The sequence below is a fragment of the Centroberyx gerrardi genome, chromosome 9 (assembly GCF_048128805.1).
Source record: "Centroberyx gerrardi isolate f3 chromosome 9, fCenGer3.hap1.cur.20231027, whole genome shotgun sequence".
Lineage (NCBI taxonomy): Eukaryota > Metazoa > Chordata > Actinopteri > Beryciformes > Berycidae > Centroberyx > Centroberyx gerrardi.
Window position 1 is genome coordinate 31,492,984 of NC_136005.1, and position 18,782 is coordinate 31,511,765.

Genomic DNA, 18,782 nt, shown 5'->3' on the forward strand with positions numbered 1-18,782 from the left:
TACGTTTGAGAGAAATATCCAAACACTAGGCAAATAATTCTAATGATGACATTCAGGCTTGGATCTACTAAAATGGAAGATTCTGATCTACTAAACATGTGCGAAGGCATTTTATGTGCGTAAAACATGTAGAAAACTTGGATGCTGGCTTTTTGAAGTTCTAATCTAATTAATATGTCTTTTGGGGTATTTCAGTTATAAAGCGGAAAATCGAGGAGGAGATTTATTAAATGACTCCCTCTGTGTGATTTGCTAAGCAAGAGAGAAACCTGGTAGATAATACCTTGAGAAAGCATGTCTTAACTTCTCAGTCTATGCCAAATTAGTCTATTGTTGTGTGCTGAATGTTATACATTTGTATTGCAGAGCAAAATGCCTGTGACTGAAGAGGAAGAGGATGATATATGACATTCCAGCCAAAATACAAGATGACCAGAGGATGACCATTTAGTTTTGACCTAAAAAATACTAAATAAATAAAAAAGAAATGTTTCTTTTTGCCCAATTTGATGTTAGAATAATATTTTAATAAAAATTCTGCCCATTTTTCATCAGAGGACATAGGCTATAGGAAACTATCTATCTATCTGTCTCTGTCTGTCTGTCTATCTGTCTGTTTATTTAAAATAGATGTATTTATTCATAGCTTATATATATGGAAACAATGCATTTATTTATTTATTATATATATATTTATTGATTCTTAATGATTACTTTTATTTATTTATATTTATATTTATTATTTATTTATTATATTTTATTTATTTATTTATTTATTAATTTATCTAGGTATTTATTTATTCATATATTTATTTTGTTTGTTTTCTTGGTATAAGTATAATTAAGTATGGGACATGTTTACAACTTTGGTCAATGAAAACGAGCACATTCCATATAAGTTTATTGTTTTTAAAGTATCATTACATTTTAATGTTTTTTGTCTGTTTTTCAAAAATTGAAAAAAAAACAAAAAAAAAAAACACCCCAAAAAATAATGTTGACCTGATAAAAAGATTTGAAACAAATGTAAGTGAAAGGGAGAAAGAGAAAGGGAGAAAGCTATTGGTTTACTGTCTCATTACATTAGGCAGCCTATTAAACTACATTTAATTTGGTTCTTTTTTATTTCCACCTGATAAGATAAGATAAGATAAGATAAGATAAGATAAAACTTTAATGATCCCTGCGGGGAAACTTGGTTGATGCTGTGTGTCAAGGGTAATCCAAGCCCCAGAGAGTGACGAAATTGTATCGACCTCATTTGCATGACAGATCTTAGTAAATTGGGTGCAGAACTGGAAACTGCTGCCTGTGCTGTTCTTTTTTGTGTGCATCATAATGGTTAGTGCTCCTCTTTGTAGATCTGAGTGTTAGATGTTCCGATTTTCAGCAGAATACAACACACAATGCAGAGAGGAAGAATTCAGAACATCTTGTGAGCAGGATTAGAAGACCATACGCAAAAATATCCAAAGCAAGAGCCAGACCAAGAGCTATATATAATTTGTCTCTTACATACCTGTAGTGCCCTGAGTCAGCTGTCAGTTCAAACGGTGAGCTCCGTTACTAGGCCTCTTGCTACTAATGAGTCCAAATGGCGCATGTCAAAATATCTCCAAAAAACCATATGCGGGCTCCACAGGGGAGTTGAGAAGAAACATGACACAATGCCTACAATAGGTACACTAATCAGGAACTACTTTTCTCTGCCGCAGCACAGACTGCTGTGGGGTGAAAGTGCATTACTGGCAGCATGATCTAGTAGTTGCGGACGCTCAGGTCAGATTGGAAACAATGGCACATGGAGGCTATCCACTGAGTGGAAATAGTGCGGTGCTGCTGTGGATATAAATATGTTGGTTGGTTGGTTGGTCGTCATATTGTTTTCACAGACTGGCTTTTTTTTTAGGTGTGTTCAACACTGTTCAACACCATCAGAGACAACAACTTGGTCCCTGGACCATCTCCCAGATCCCCGCCCTCCACCCAACCTGCACAATCAATCACTTGGACCCAGTATCCCTAACCGGCACTAATAACTTGAACTCTTGACCTTTGACTCTTGACTATTACACAGGGATACTATGTACCTCAGGAATATATCCATGGAACTATCCGAATTGCATTTATTATTTGCATTTATTTGCACTATCTCTATTGTCTCTATTGTATATTGTGTTCACTACCTTTATTATATGTTAGTAGCTATTTTATTTCTTTATTACCTGTACTTGACATGCTTCACTTCTTCGGCATTGTCCGTCAACTGCTGCTGTGGCACCTGAATTTCCCCAAGGGGATCAATAAAGTGCTATCTTATCTTATCTTTTTGGCGATATTTTGAGAAACCCCATTTGGACTCATTGTTAGCAAGAGGCGACGGAGCTGGCTGTTTCAACAGACAGCTGACTCTGGAGTCAATATTCTCTGCGGGTCCAAGTACTACAGATATGTAACAGACTAGAGGGAAGGGAACAGGGACTTTCAAAATGGAACGCCCCTAAGTGCCACAGCCTTGGAGTGCTATCCTGCAGTTCAGTGCTCAGTCTGGACTGACTTACATAACGTAAAAATATTGCCTAGTGCATCTCTAGTTTCTCACCTATGCATATCTCCTCTTATCTGCCCTTAAAATATAAAAAAGAACAAAAATGGCCACAAAAAGCAGAGAGAAAGCGAAGTGTTACAGAGTAAGAGGGAGACAAAGGGAGAGTGGCCCCCCTTTCTAGTTCTAAACTGCTGAGCTGCAATCAAAACAGACCTAAAACATTCATGAGCCTCAGCCGTAATAAACACTGCGATTAAACTTGGTCTAAGTCTCCCAAAAACATACAACACACACACACACACACACACACACATAAAGAGCATGTTAATATTTTATTGCAGATGGCCATCAGGTGCCATGAATTAATAATGCACACATTAAATTCCTTCACATCTCGATGTGTCGATGACCATAGACCTTAAAGCCCCTCTCAGGTGGAATAGATGAGTTTCATCATTTCAATACGCTGCCCTAGCACAGGCCTGGTCAGGAATACTCACTGGGCCACTCAGCCCTCCAGCCCACTAGTGTCATCACTAAATCAATGGGCTTTTATGGATTTGTGTGTGTTTGTGTTGCCCTGCATCTGAGTAGCCACTACACACAGCTCACCCTCATATTGACCCTCCTACATAAGCCTAGCTCACATGGGAAAAAGACCTCTTCAACCAGAACAGAGCAGGACTGGGGATCAAAGGAGGTCGTCATCATTTGAAAGGTCCATTATTATAGGAATTCAAATTTTCCTTTAGTTATTTACATAGGCTATATGATCAAAGATGTTTAATGAAGACATTGTTAAAATGAATGCAGCAAAAGACATAATAATAATAAAGATTATTATTATTATGTCTTTTGCTGCATGTCCTTTATTTGTATAGCACCTTTCTTAACAAGGTTACAAGGCGCTTGTACAAGTAAAAGTAAAAATAAAATAAAATACAGATAAAATGAAGTTAAAACATTAAAACAACATAATGCAAATACACAAAACCAATAACCAGTGGTACCAAAACAATAAGAGAAAACAATTATAAACAAGCAACAAGCATAGAAGAACTGGAATTGTACACAGACTGTAAATACAAGTGCACCAAGCTGCTGCCTTAAGAGATTAAAAAAGCCTTTTTTATAAAAATGGGTTTTTAAGAGAGATTTAAAAGTGGTTACTGAGCTAGCTAACCTGAGGTCCTCAGGCAGGCTGGGCATGGGGCAGATTTGAACCCATGCCGCTGCAATTAGGGCTTCACCTTAATGCTACTCAAGTAAAAGTGCAAATACTCATCTAAAAATATACTCTGGTCCTTTACTCAAGTTAAAGTATAAACGTTCATGGTCTTAAATTTACTTAAAGTATAAAAGTAGTCCTCTAAAAAAGGCATTTCTAATGCGCATTAATCACAGATGAAAAAGAGTCTACACATCACATCAGTAACGTTAATTCTAGCAGCTGAATTCGCTAACATTAATTCTCTGCTCTCTTGTTGCTTCACTTTTTTTCCTGTTGCTTGTTTCTCTGTCCCTTTACCTCCTTTCTGGTGTCGCTTTGCTGTGCAAGCAGCCAATCACATTTGGCACAAGACCAGCTGCTTCCGGGATGGAGGCTGTCTGATGCGAAACCCCCCCCCCCCCAAAAAAAAAAAAAAATCTGTTGATAGTGAGAGTAGCGAGTCTGTTTTGAAAAGGTAGTGAGTATAGATTTTTCTTTTGAATTCTCCCACCCCCTTCTGTCTTACACCTTTAATTTGATTGGTTGAAAATGTTTTATTGTTGTCTCTGCATCCAAAAATTCACTCTGAGATTGAACCAAAACTCTAGTTATAGTTTTGGATGTTTTTACAGTTGTAGTGGGAACACAGTGATTCTATTTACTTTACGATTACAATCTTTTCCTAGTAATAGATAACTTTATAGTTATCATTCTAGACGTGAACGCTTAAGTCTTAAAATAAAAAAAATAAATAAATAAACCAAAACATTATTCTTACCCTGAGCCATAGTAGATTTGAAAAAAAAGAAAAGAAAAAAAGACCTTTCAGTAAAATAGGGCACTACTTTGACATGAACACACAGTTGAACACAACATGGAGGTATACAGTCTGCCACCTCACCTACAAGAATTTCATTAGTCTTAGATTCAATGGCCTAGCATGCCTTATCTGTTGTGAATGCATGCATATTCAAGTATAGGTAGCCCAAGTGGGAATCTGACCTTTATGTCAGTCCCATTATCAAAATTGGAATCAGTTTTATTGTAAGTTTGCACAAACCAGGAACTCAACTAAATGGGTTGCTCCCGCAGGTCACAGTAAAAACACAACACAATGCAAAATTATAGAAAGTAGTATAAAAAAGAATTGAAATTTAGGGAATAGATCTGTTTTAGGAGCAGTATATAGAAGAGCGTGGTATTTAAGTATGTATATGTAATATACAGTACTGTGCAAAAGTCTTAGGCACCCTAAATTTTTTATATAAATTTTGTCTTAGATATTTGTTTTCTGCATTAGTGTCAGTAGACTGCTCTTTATAGTATTTTTTTTATATTTAGAAACTTTTCATTTCATTATTATTGAAAGCATTTTCACTTTATGTTTTTTTTTTTTTACATGTGCCTAAGACTTTTGCATAGTACTGTATAAAAAAAAATTAAATGGAAATTTCACAAATATGGCCTTTTTTCTATACAGTATGTATAGAAATGGTTGTCTGTTAGAGCGTGACTGATTGGAAATTATGGATAGGAATTTATGGAAGTTGAAAAAAATCTAGAGAATATTGCACTGGGTTCTGAGTGTTTTGTACAAAGAAAAAAAAAAGAAAAAAGAAAAACTGTGCATTTGAATCCGAATGCTGTAAACACAGTATAAATAGGTATATATTAGGCTGTATTCTCACAGCGTTTTTTGTGTGGAAAAAGTGCTGCCTGGAGCGTTTCTTGTCAGGATAAATAAAAAGCGGATCATAATGTCATCTGACATTAGCTGGGGAGTAGCTGGCTAGCTTGCTAGCTAACTTAGCTGGTTGGTACTTGTAGCAGACAATACAGTGTTGTGCAACAAGCAAATGCTTATCAGATATTCCCAATACACGCCCAGTATGATCCCATGCCACTTCTTGTTGGACCGGATAGCCCAACAAAAAGTCTGGATATTCACTTATTACAACGACCAATTTCCCCACCGCCACTTTCTCCATCTTTGTTGTTGTAGTGGGGAAACAGCTAGCCTCCTACGTAGCATGAAACCTAGCCTCTCCTTCATCAAATTGGCTGAGAAAAAAGCAGTTCATGTCAATCACTGCTTTTCTAAAAAGTTGACCCCTTCTCTACTTTTTAAAGCGCTTCGCTCCGCCAAAAAATCCACCAGGTGCAGTGCTTTTTCAAGAGCAGCCGGCTTTTGTGCGCCTTGTGGCCGCTCTGCATTTGTTTCAATGTAAAAACAGCAGTGGCAGTTTTGAAAAAAATGCTAGCCTAACTATCCAGACAGAGCAGTGTTAAGTATAAGAACTGACTATAGGATAGTAGGTCAACACATCAAGCTTTATTCATACAGTATTATGTGGAACTTTCTACAGTAAAAGTCTACAGCTGTATAGTGGTCTGTTTGACTTGAATGGTTAAGGTATGGTTGGCTAGTTGCTCGTACAGGCTGCTTGTTGCATTTCCATAAACTTTCTGTATCCAGTTCAGAGGAGCTGTGTGTTACAGTGAGGAGCCTGCTGGGATGAATTTACCGCTGTGAATCGCAATCCAATATGACCATTGGCCAGCGGCCATGCTGGCTTCTTATGTAATCAGTATTGCTTTGCAACACCCAGTAAACATTTCTCTCTCTCCGTCTCTTTCCAGCATTCCACTTCACGTGTCTTTACTCATATCTTCAGAAATGCCAGGGAGTAGTAGAAACCATGAAGGGGTTAAGCAGAGTCATGATACTATAAAAAATGTTTATAAGACCAGCAAGGCTGCCTGATACTAACACAGGCAATTAAAATGTATGCTAGCATCAGAGAAATTCAATGTTGAGGTGGCTGTAGATGTGTCTTAAACACTAAGTAAGCAGTTGGAAAACAGTTACACTTCTTGTCTGTACACTTGCTTCAGTACAGATGTTGACCTTTTCCACTATGATATCTTACTGTGCGTCTACACCGCCCTCCTCCCACTGAATTTCCTCAGTGTACTCACTCTACAAAAAGAAAATCCCTTCCATCTTTCTCCTCAGCTCTGTTTCTTTTCGTATCACTTGCTCTTATATGACTCTTCTATAGTCACAGCGATATTGTAAAGGCACCAAAGCCCGGAATGTTGCACTCTTTAATTTTGGTTGCTTGTAGTTTTTGCCATTTTAAGAATTGAAACTATGCTATTGATGCACTCATTGTAAATTGCTCTGGATGAGAACATCAGCTAAATGCCTAAAATGTAAAGCCAATCATTCATTGCCATTGTGATTCTGGTTTCTGGGTCAAAGATGCCTGTCCACAATAAAGACTCAGTAGGTAATTTAATGTCCTTAATGTTTAATCCCACTTTCTAATCTCCAAGCCTGTTGATATCTGTGGGGAAGTTCACATTGACTTAAAATTTATTCATAAATGTATTCTATCAATTCTATTGTAGGGACTCAAATACTTCATCCTTTAAAGATCACTTATTAACCATTTAATGAGGGTCAAAATACTGTGTAGATGCTTTACAAGCCACTTTTTTAGATTTCAAAGTTGAGAGAATCAGGAAATAGTGGCAGAGAGAGGGGGATGACATGTGACAGGTCCTGGACCGGATTCAAATCCAGGATGACGCATTTACATGGTACGTGCCTTAGACCACTGAGCCCCCAGGATGCCCCTACAAGACACACATTAATCATTTACTAACCACCCCAAAAAATATTTCTTGTTTTAAAAATAATTTTAAATGTTACAGGAAGTATCTCTCCTAAATGCTATCCCTCTCTTCTATCAATAAAAATTATGTTCTGAAACACTGGACCCAAGGGCGGATATTTCATTTCACTGTTGGGGGGGACAATAAACAGAAAAATTTCTCAAGAGCAATTCCTGAAGGGGACACCAAAGGTGCCGCCAAAAGTACTGTTGTATTAAATGTATATAGAGGTCCATTATGAAACATTTCCATAAGCACTTCATTCCTTTCTTATGAAGATTTTATCAAATTGCCTTTGATATTACTGGGGTCTTTCTACTTGGCGTTTCGGTGCACTGAAAAATGATCGGATGTCTGTTTTTCTTTTCTCTGCCATTTTAACTGACTGGCTGACAAATAGACACACACACACACACACACACATGCAGGTTATTTACAGTAATAGGTGAGATGCAACACCCATTAACTGAACTAAAGCTAATTAGATTTTAGTTTTCCCGAAAAAGCAAATCTCTAATGTTTTGCTGTCAATGTGTAAAAGTCCAGAACGCTATGAAGCCTGCCAGAAACTTACTTATATTTTAACATAATGTTTGTTGTAATTATGTCTTTTTTATTAATTAAGTCTTCATTTATTTCCAAAATTATGAACAAAATAACATAGTGGCAGCCATTTTACATGCAGTAAGAAAAAAATAATATACTTAGAACCTAATTACATAGGGTAAGTTAATCTTAAATATTATATTATAGAAATATTACTGTTACCATCTACAAAAGATAAAGTATTTTGGTATGAAAACCCGCATTTTAATTTAACCAAGTATCCTGTATCATAAATACATGTCTGGCATTTGTAACAAACCAAACCGCTTGAAAATCGGTCGAAAATTCAGTGAGTTATGAGGATTTTAATTGTGGATAGACCTCCTGCCTCCATACACATACATGCATTAGGAGACGCGGCTGCCCCGTACCAACACGTTGACACACAAGATTCAACCGCGAGGTAACGGAACAAAATGTAGTCTGGTTACAATTGTGAATGTGTTTTATTCTATTGAGTGGTAGAAGGAAAGAAAAATGTCTGACACATCCTTTGTTTTAAGTTAACCTTTGCAAAGTAGCTTCTTACTGGAGGTCTGCCACCACTGACACACTTCCAGAGATCCTCCACACACACTCGTACCGAGGGCTAATGTGTGTGTGTGGGGGTTCGGGGAGGCAGGTAGGCAGTGGACCAAACCACTGTGAGGCGTATGAGGGGGGGACGCAATCTTTCGAAACTTAAAAACGCATTGTTTTGCGTCTATAATTAGCACAAGTGCTTTCAATGCATATTATTATATTATTTAAAATTATATAGTTATGTTTACAATGATATATTGAGGGGGACAACTCTCTGTTAGTCCCAGGAAGGGGGGGTCCGGACCCCCCTGTCCCCCCCGTAATTTCCGCCCCTGATTGGACCCACAGTCAATAGAGAGCCTAAGTCCCTCCCCTTCCGGTGGACCACCATGGGACCTTATTTCGGAAAAAATATGTACGGTAGTCAACGGCGAGAGACAAATAATTGTTTGATCCTGTTTGAATTGTGCCATGAATTACACATATGATGTTTTGTCAATTTAAATGATAATTTTGCAAGTCAAGAAAGTCGCAGTTTGTCGTAAAACTGTTGAACTATAAGACTGTAAAAATACGTAATTAGAAAGACTACACACCCAAAAGTCGCGCAAGTGACGTAACTTCCTCTCTCCACAAGCTACCCAGAGCCGCTGAAGCTAAGTCCCTCTCAGATAGCAGGAGTATTATACACAACCTGGAAGGTAGACAGTAAGAATGGATTTAAACTGGTTTAGGATAGTTTTAGTACAGTGGGGGCTAGCGTTAACGTGATGCCTGTGTGTTTCCTATGTTTCGTTCCATGTTGGTGTTGGTGACGTATATTGTGCGAGACGAGAGATGTAGTTCACTGAGCGGTTTCACACAAAACTAAACGTTACTGTACTGTTTTACAACAAACTGCGACTTTCTTGACTTGCAAAATTATCTTTTAAATTGACAAAACATCATATGTGTAAGTCATGGCACAATTCAAACGGGATCAAACAATTATTTGTCTCTCGCCGTTGACTACCGTACATATTTTTTCCGAAATAAGGTCCCATGGGGGACAGCGGAAGGGGAGGGACTTAGGCTCTCTATTGAAAATCACAGTAACAGGATCTGTTGGGATATACTGTATGTGACATATGATCACTTGTATACCTTTAGAACAATAGTGTGATGAGGTGCACATTCCAAAAAGGATTTAATGAATTGAGCTCATTACATATATGTACACATATTTGACATTTAGCTACTAGGTATTTCCTATTATTTTATACTATATAATACAAGGTATAAGACAAAATGGGAGATGAGTGCATGCGTAAAAGTGCAAGAATTACATGCAGTAAATCCACGATGATTGATGTTGATGTTTTTAAATACCTTACACTTCATTACTGTTTATCATTTAACTGCTTCATTTTTGGGGGCAGTTTGCTTACTTAAGCGCTTTTGGCGAGGTGCTTGTAATATTTTATATAATCAAAGTAATGGCTACACCTCCAATGCCCCCTGTGTATATTATCATATTTTAGATATAAAAATGGAAACATTGATTGGTTGTGTTGCTTTTGTTCCATAAATATAGTTTGACTTTTATCTTCCCTGAACACTGGTTTTCTTTCCATGATTGCATATGGTGCACACAATGACATGTCTGTTTGAAAAGGCTAGAAAAAAAAATTTGATTGGCAGTTGTGAAGAGCCTTATGTGAGCCAGCTGTTCATGATGTTTTCTCAAACTAATTGGGTGAGTTAGTTTTAAGTTCACATTGGGGGGTATTCTGATTCCACAGCGTCAAACTTGTAGTTATTTAAGAGAGAGTAGTTATTTAACCTATGGGATTATTCTCAACGTCAGTATTTATTGGAAGTGATGTAACAATAAAGTCATATCTAACAGTCTGGAAAAAAAACATATTGGTATGTTCATTGTTGGCCTTTATATTTAAAGGTCCCATATTCTATACCAGTGGTTCTCAACCTTTTTTGGGCCAGCGCCCCCCTATCCATTATCCAGGTCCCTTACCGCCCCCCCATCAAATAAAATGTAGGCTAATTGTCTCCCCTGAATATTAATGTTGATTATTATCCTGTTTATTATTATGATTATGATGATGATTATTATTTATATTAGGCCTATATATTTATTATTTATTTATATTATTATGTTATTATTATTATTATTAGTAGTAGTAGTAGTATGATTATTATTCTGTGTTATATCATTAAAAAGCATGTCATTGAATGCCAAATAACATTTGATTTAACAGGACAGTTGGAATATCATTATCATTAGTTTCCCAGGGAGCAAAAAAGCCATGTGAATAGAAATTATATATATGAGTGTTAAACAAATGCAACGGTTAGAAATTTGACATTCAAACTTGAATTAGGTAGGCCTATCACAAACAGCAGCCAATCAGAAATGCCAAACAAGAAGCATTCTTATTAATTGTTCCAACGGAAAACAAGAGCAGCCTACCAAGGAACAGGTCTGAGGCTACTGGAAAAAAGCATAAGGATTTATCTTAACTTTCAAAGGAAATAAGCTAAATTGCTTTTAAAGTTAGTGTGAGCCCTGCGCTTGGTGGTTCTCTGCCAGTTTCTTCACTGCGGGTTGCAGAGAAGTTAGTTTCAGCCGTAGTGCGCCTGAGGCCATAAAGTCCAAGCGATTGCGGTACTTGGACTGCATGTGGAGGACCTGGCTGAATCCCTGCTCAACTAGATAAGTTGTTGGGAAAGCAAGAAGAAGCAGCCTGGTCTTCTCCCAGAGAGCCGGGTAACGCTGGGCATATTTGACCCACATGCTGCCCCAGCCAGAGGTGCGGAAAGTAGCCTTGGCCTCGTCGTCGCACTGGATGTCGACAAGACGCTCCTGGATAGCGGGTTCGCATTCGGTCACGTCCGCCTGAAAGGGCTGCACCACCCAGACGGGAACATCGAGGTTCAGGAGGTCCCTGAAGCGGATCTCCATGTCGGCCTTAACCATCCTCAGGGGGTCGGTGTAAATGAGGAGGCGGTCATCGGTAAGAGCCTCAGACACCTGCAATGATATAACCAGCAAATTGTTCTCTGGTGCAGATTTTTAGATGATTTTGAACTGGTTATTTTATTGTTAATTAGTCTACTAATAAATGTTTCTTTATATTTATAATGCATAGGGATATAGGGCTATATTTTCAGACAAGTCAATATAATAAACATTACAACATAATGTATTCATAGAAATAAAATATATTAATTATAATAATAGCGGGCCTATTACAGCCTATCTATTTAGCGTTGTTTCTGAACCTTGGTCAACTGCGGGAAATGACCAAACTGCCTCCTGCCTATGCCCTGCCTGTACAGATCCAGCCTGGAGGTGAGACTGTGAATGACCGCCTTGCACTGGACCAGAGTTACGCCATTTCCTTGGAGCTTTAGCGTGACTTCGTTCATCTTTTCAAAAAAGTCTACGAGGTACATGATGTCGCAGCGGCTGGATGACACCTTTTCCCCAAGAGCTGCATCAACCTCCTCCAGGAACTCCACGATGCTGTCAAACAGCTCACAAAAACGAGCAAGGCAGTTTCCTTTTGAGAGATCAGTATGGAGAAGAAGACGCTCAAATGTCTCATCATTTTCCTGACACAGCTGTCGGAACAGTCTGTCATTCAGGGCATGGGCTTTTATTTTGTTTATTGCCTTGACTGCAACATTGAGAGACTCGTGGAGAGGTGGACTTTTAGATTTGGCCACAAGGTTGTGGCGGTGCAAGACACAGTGGACTGTGAGGATATGCGGGACCTGCTCCTTCAGCAGAGCGGTGAAGCCACGGTACCTGCCAACCATGGAGGGGGTACCATCAGTGGCGCATGCGAGGATGTTGGTGATTGGGATTGACTTCTCCTGTAGATACGTATAAAGCGCATTAAAAATGGTCTGGCCCTTGGTGTCTGTTTCCAGATATTTGGAAAACAAAAATTCCTCAGCCATCTCCTGACTGTTGGAGGCCTTATAGCGGACATAGGCCATCAGCAGAGCGTTGTTGTCAGAGGTGGTTGTCTCATCCAGCTAAAGGCTGAATGGAGAGTCCCGCAGGATGGCACACAGCTGCTCCTCTGTATCGGCGCCCATTTCATTTATCCTGCGTGCCACGGTGTCATTGCTGAGTGGGATGGATTTCAGCACCTGTGTGGGATCGCGCTCCATCACAGTAGAGATGACCTCTTTGATGGCAGGGAGCACCAACTTCTCTCCGATTGAGAACGGCTGTCCACTTTTGGCTATCAGCAGGGAGATGTTATATGACGCTACTAGCCCACTATCATTCTGGCTGGTCTTCCTAGTGAAGAGACTGCTGATGGTGCTCCTACCATGCTTCTCTTTGAGGGCCTGGAAGAACGGACGCTCCTTGTCTGCATTGTCCAGGTGGATCTTCGTAAGGTGCTCCTTGAGACATGAGGGTTTCATGGCCTCATTTGAAAACACTTGTTCACACTATAAACACATTGGAAGTTGTGCATTGGTGGGAGAAGGTACGAATCCATAGCTAAGGTATTCAATAGAATACTGGCGGCATTTTTTCTTATTCTGTGCCATTTTGCTGATATGTTGCTGGCGGTTTTCCAATGTGCAAAAAGAAAAAAAAAAAAACATATGTCACATATGTCACATAGCCTATGTCACATATTATGCAGCATGTAACTTTTTGGCATTAAATAGGGCAGAATTAATTTAGCAGATTTTTGAATGGAGTTTGGTCTTTTGTGCTATTCCAGGCAAATTAAACCTGGTAAATGTCCCATGTTTTGGGATTTCACATTTCCTTTTATTCATAGACTTAAAGATGTTTAATGAAGACTTTAAAGTTCATGACTAGACGAAACCGCTGCAGAGAAAAGTTGCAGTAGTGTAAACTCCCCCGTCTCAGCTGGAATCGGCTGATGGCGTTGCTGTGACTCAGCTTGTCAGGTGGCAGGTGTCTGGTTTTAGAATATTGTTTTAGAAAATTGTTTATTTATGTTTATTATAGTTTGTGTTAAAATGCCTTGGCAACGTTGTATTGTATGCAGTCATGCCAATAAAGCCACTTTGAATTGAATAGTGTTATAGTGTGTGTCTGGATGCTAGACGCTAAGTTGCTTTCACGGGAAGTCCGACAGCGGAATATCCCTCTTGTAAATTTGTAACCACGGCGATAATACGGTGTTATCCTCGGGAGAAATGAATGCTTTCAAGAGGAAGAAACTCTTAATTTCCTCCACCAAGGAATACCAAGGAAGAGAGCGTCCATTTTCCTGAGCTGACACAGTAAACGCCATGTTGGTGAAATTTTATAGATGAAACTCTGACGTCCCGTTCCCGTGAAGGCAGCATGAAGCTGCGCTACAGAAAGCTGACAGAAACACTGAAGTAAAGAGTATGGAAACGATACACCGTCTCGTCTAGTCTCATTGATGTAAACTGGCAGGTTTTAGAATGTTGCAGACCACATTCTTTTGCAAGTAGTTGCAAGTTTCAACTCGTCTCGTCGTGAATCTTTGGTGTAAACTCGCCTTAAACAAACGCCCCCCAAGAACACCTCAATGCCCCCCTTTCAAAAATATTGCTTCCAGCGCCCCCCGACGTTCTCTGAACGCCCCCTGGGGGGCGATACCGCCCCCGTTGAGAAACACTATTCTATACTTTACAGTGTTTTATTTTCTGTCTTGAGGTCCATTCAAAGCTGTGTGTGGTGTCATGTACCAAAAACACTCTCAATCCATTTTTACACCTTCATTTTCCAGCATCTCTCTGAGCCTTACCAAGAACAGGCTGTTTCTGTCGCTGTGTCTTTAAGGCTCATTAATATTAACGACCCTCTGTTCTGATTGGCTAACCGTTTCAAGAGTGAAACGTGAGACACTGCGGCCCGGCAGCTACAGGTAGGGAAAACTCTCCGGTAATAAACAATGACAACCGCTCAACCGCTTTGAAAAAAACACTTTGTTAGTCTATTATTTCTTACAAAAATGATAATGAGCGAACCTTTGTGACGCCACAAAGTTACGGAAGTCCAAACGGCTCGTTTAGAGGCTCGCTTTTCTAATATGGATTGTGTGGATTTAGTTGGCGACCGTGCATTTTGATACTTTCACCATGTTTAGATAGCACATCCAACTCCTTTATGATCACAGAGGCAAGGGGAATCCTTGTTTACATGATATGGGACCTTTAAACGCATCTGTGTTTTTGGAAATGGTGGGGGGGGGGGGGGGGGGCTGCTGTGGGGCAGCTGTATCTTATTCACAATTTCTGAACATATCACAGCTATACTTAGATTACTGCGCAGGCTTCCATTCAGCATTAGAGTTGACTTTAAGATTCTGCTGCTGGTCTTAAAAGCTCTAAATGGCCTGGCACCACAATACATTTATGATTTGTTTGCAAGATATGAGCTAACCAGGTCTCTCAGGTCTTCTGGCCTATGAGCGGTTCCACAGATGAAATGAAAAGCTGGGGAAGCAGCTTTTAGCCCTGTTATCTGAGTTGCACTCCCACTTGTTGGACTACCTTGCAGAGTACCTGAGGTGTGCGCCAACTCTATCCTCTTTTAAAAGCAGAATAAAATCTTTTCTCCTCTCTAAAGCCTTTGACTAGCTTTTGTCCCCATGTATGTGCATTCTATGTTTTTTGTGTGCACAGTCTTGGAGAGCTGTTTTCTAACCCTAACCCTTTTCTCTATGTGATGCGTCTTTATGGTGGATTTCCACTATTTTAGCATGTTACAGACAGTTACAAATCGTACAATGGTAAGCAGCACTGTAAACACACTCTAAAACTAACAATTGAACTCAGGCAAAACAGCAGCGGTGGCAGGGACCTATAAAGAGACATAACATTAATAAGGTTCCATGCCAACCATAGACCAAAAATTACCTCAGGCACTTGAAGCACCCTACTTACCAAGTTTAACTTTCATGGGCCGATTACAATCGGAGTCGTACCTCGCTGAATGACCGTCTGCTACTACCCAAAGAAGACATGGGGAATGGCCACCATCAGGAAAGCTAAGCGTCTACAAAGAAAATAGGTTAAAATAATTAAAACCACAAAACATGCTAAGGGCCATGTAGCATGACACTAGCTCCCTACCTACCTCAAGGTGAGAAATGAAACACAAAGACCACAGCAGGGGGAAACATTGGCTCCGCAGGCAGAGAAGTGCCTGCAGCTATCAAACTAGCTCCTATTTATACTACCTGCACTGATTGAAAGATTGCTAGTGGGAGGAGTTGTCGCTACCATATATGGGATCCTACTACCATATATGGATCCCACTAGGGATGCAGTGGAATCCAGTCAGGAACAGTGCTCCCTGCTACAAAATGTTTTCATATCATGTATCAGTTTATTATTGCTTCAGGCAGTGAATTTGGTATTTTTAGGGTTCCATTTAACACCACCCACTAAATATTGAGTTATGAGTTACATGATGTAACTTGTTCAATTAGCACCTCCCAACAGTCAAACCTGGGGGGAAGTTCAATCTCAGGACACCTTACAAAAACATGTCGTTCAATCCAATGCCTTGTATAGGTCCACACTTAATACATCTTATGTGCAAACAATACTTTTGTTGACTGTATTGAACACAAGTTGGGCATGGATCTTGCTGTACATGTATTTCAAGCTTTTAAAGATTTATTTATATTGGTAACATCTATAAATGTTGAAGTACAACACCTGTATTTTTTAGTTACAATGGGTTATAACATGTTTCAAAGTATCTTTTTCATATACAAGGGCTTTGATTGCACTGATAAATGTTTTTCTCACATGCCTTCCATTCTTTCTTTTTTCATTTACGTATTTCCCTTGCCACCCACAACCCTCCTCACCCACACATCTGGAACTCTGTCACATTGATATTTGATAGAGTGTTATTTCCTGAGTGTCCGGTAGACACTAAACCAAAGCCAGGGATGGATCCCAAAGCTTTTTCACTATACCCTTCCTTCCTTTCCTCGCCTTCCTCACTACCACTCCTCTCCTACCAGGAAGTAACTTGGATGTCATATTCATATTTCGACTGCACTGCCATCCTGCCGATGTTCATTTAATAACTAACACGGCCTACAGTAGGTCTATGTAGTCTTAACACACATTCATAGATGAGCCATTTTCCTCATCCTACACTGGTGAATAATTTTTCTTAGTGGGCCCAATTCCAACAAATTTGATTCTTGCAACATTGCTTTTGTGAGATATTGGAATTAAAATAGGTCCCATCCGTCATATCATAATCCCTTACACCCTTCTGTTTCCCTTATGTTTTTTCAGGTTTCGTCAGTGATGTCATATTCTGAGTTAAGTTTCAGACAGTCTGCTTAAACCATAATATAGTTATTTATGAGAATTTTACACCCAGCTGATTACATTATGTCTTATTTAGCTTTTAGAATATCAGGCACCAGGTTAAATAAAATGATAATGTAACATAAATGAAGCTATATATGGGAACCACAAGTGTACACAATCACTTAATACATTATATTACCGTACAATAGGAAAAAACCCCGACAAAGAAAGCTGTATTAAAAGTGTTAAAAACTGTAATTGGTCTTGAAACATGTACATTTCATGAATATGTCAGATATCAGAGAGAGAGAGGAACCTATAGATTTGTTTTTTGGTTTTACATCACTCTTTCCTTTCAACCCTCCAACCTTTCCCTTCTCTGGTACATAGACTAAGTGCTGAAGTCCTATAATGCAGGTGTGTGTGTGTTCTCAGGCATCTGATAAAGTTTGATGTCATTGATGCTTTATTGTGATTTCTTTGCATATCACAGTCGTTTTATTGGGTCCATTTGTCGCCAAATGTTATTACAAAAGGCACCGCAGCTGATGCCATGCTGCTGTTGTGTTTGTCCACACATCAATCATTTAGATATGTTATAGTCAATGATTCAACGCCATTCTTTTACAGTGTTCGCAAGTCTCTAGAGTCTGAATCAAGGCTGAAGTCATTCATGGAGTAAAGGAGGACAAGTCCAAGTTGAGTCTGAAGTGAAGTTGAACTCAACTTGACACCTCTTCTACATAACTGTCCATCCAGGACTAACGCATTCTTTTAGCTGGCTTAACTGCAGCTAAGAAGATGGTAGCCTGTCGCTGGAAGCCACCACATACTTTGTTGATCAGGGAATGGCTCTTAGCTTATAGGGACATAGTACGACTGGAGCTATCCATTTCTTTATCAAGCCAAACCCCAGAATATCAACAGCTGGAAAGACCTAATGGCCTGAGAGAACTAACCCTGCATTATATTTGAAAAATTCTGGTTTGTTTCCTATTAATGTATTGGTGTATATAAACAATGAACTTTATCTGTTCATATATACAGTATTATGGCCTGCGAGAACAGCATTGATTACTATACCCACTTTACAGTTGTATTGCAAATTAGTACATATCAATATTCAAATGTATGCACTGGATCATACAACTCTTTGTATGTATGAGCGTTTGTTCATGGAAAATTATAAAGTTATGTCAGCAACTCGATAAATGTATACTGCTCACAACTCATATCTGACTGACAATTAAAAAAGAGTTGATCCCAAAAAAATCTATACTTCAGTGCAACTTGGGTCTCAAACTCAAGTCCTCATCACTGAAATGCACTTTCAGTTTAAATACACCATTTCATTCATAATTACAACTTTAACTAGGTAATCTTTAGTAACCCGCCCCAACTCTTGTTAGCAGTAAGTGTTGAGACAGTGTTGCTCAAAAGGAGAATACTTATCAATAGAACATGTAGGTGACTGGCAAAATAAACAGAACACCAAGACCATTTTTACAAATTTTTCACAAACTACTAAAAATAGCTTCAATGTGCCTTAGTACGGTTTCTACAAGTGACTGGAACTCAGATGCCATTCTGTGACAGTAAGGTTAAGGTATCCTTCAACAAGAAACTCATCTGCTGTTTCGACGGTATAGTGGAAAATGCTGACTCAGACGCCCCCCCCCCCCCCCCCCAGAATCTCCCATAAGCGCTCAGTTAGTTTTGACATTTGTTGACTGGAATGGTCATGATACGGTGTATGGTCTACATCATTTTCATGGCCATCAAACCATTCATGACCCCGTGGATGGGGGCACTGTCAATGTTCAGTGGAGCTAAACCATGCCAGGAAAATTCATCCCACACCCTAACGGATCCTCCAGAACGCATCACCATGGGAAATAAGCA

General features: G+C 39.2%; 2 protein-coding genes across 2 annotated transcripts in view; both read right to left on the minus strand.

The window, feature by feature from the left end:
* Positions 1-18,782, minus strand: part of LOC139924043 (desmocollin 2-like protein) — a 374,665-nt gene that overhangs the window by 162,589 nt on the left and 193,294 nt on the right. The gene's annotated exons all lie outside the window — the stretch shown is intronic.
* LOC139924040 (zinc finger BED domain-containing protein 5-like) lies at positions 11,122-13,010 on the minus strand. Its single transcript, XM_071914955.2, has 3 exons — positions 12,729-13,010; positions 11,850-12,611; positions 11,122-11,598 (listed from the first exon to the last, which is right to left on the minus strand). Exons 1-3 carry the CDS (start codon positions 13,008-13,010, stop codon positions 11,122-11,124), a joined length of 1,521 nt encoding a protein of 506 aa, XP_071771056.1.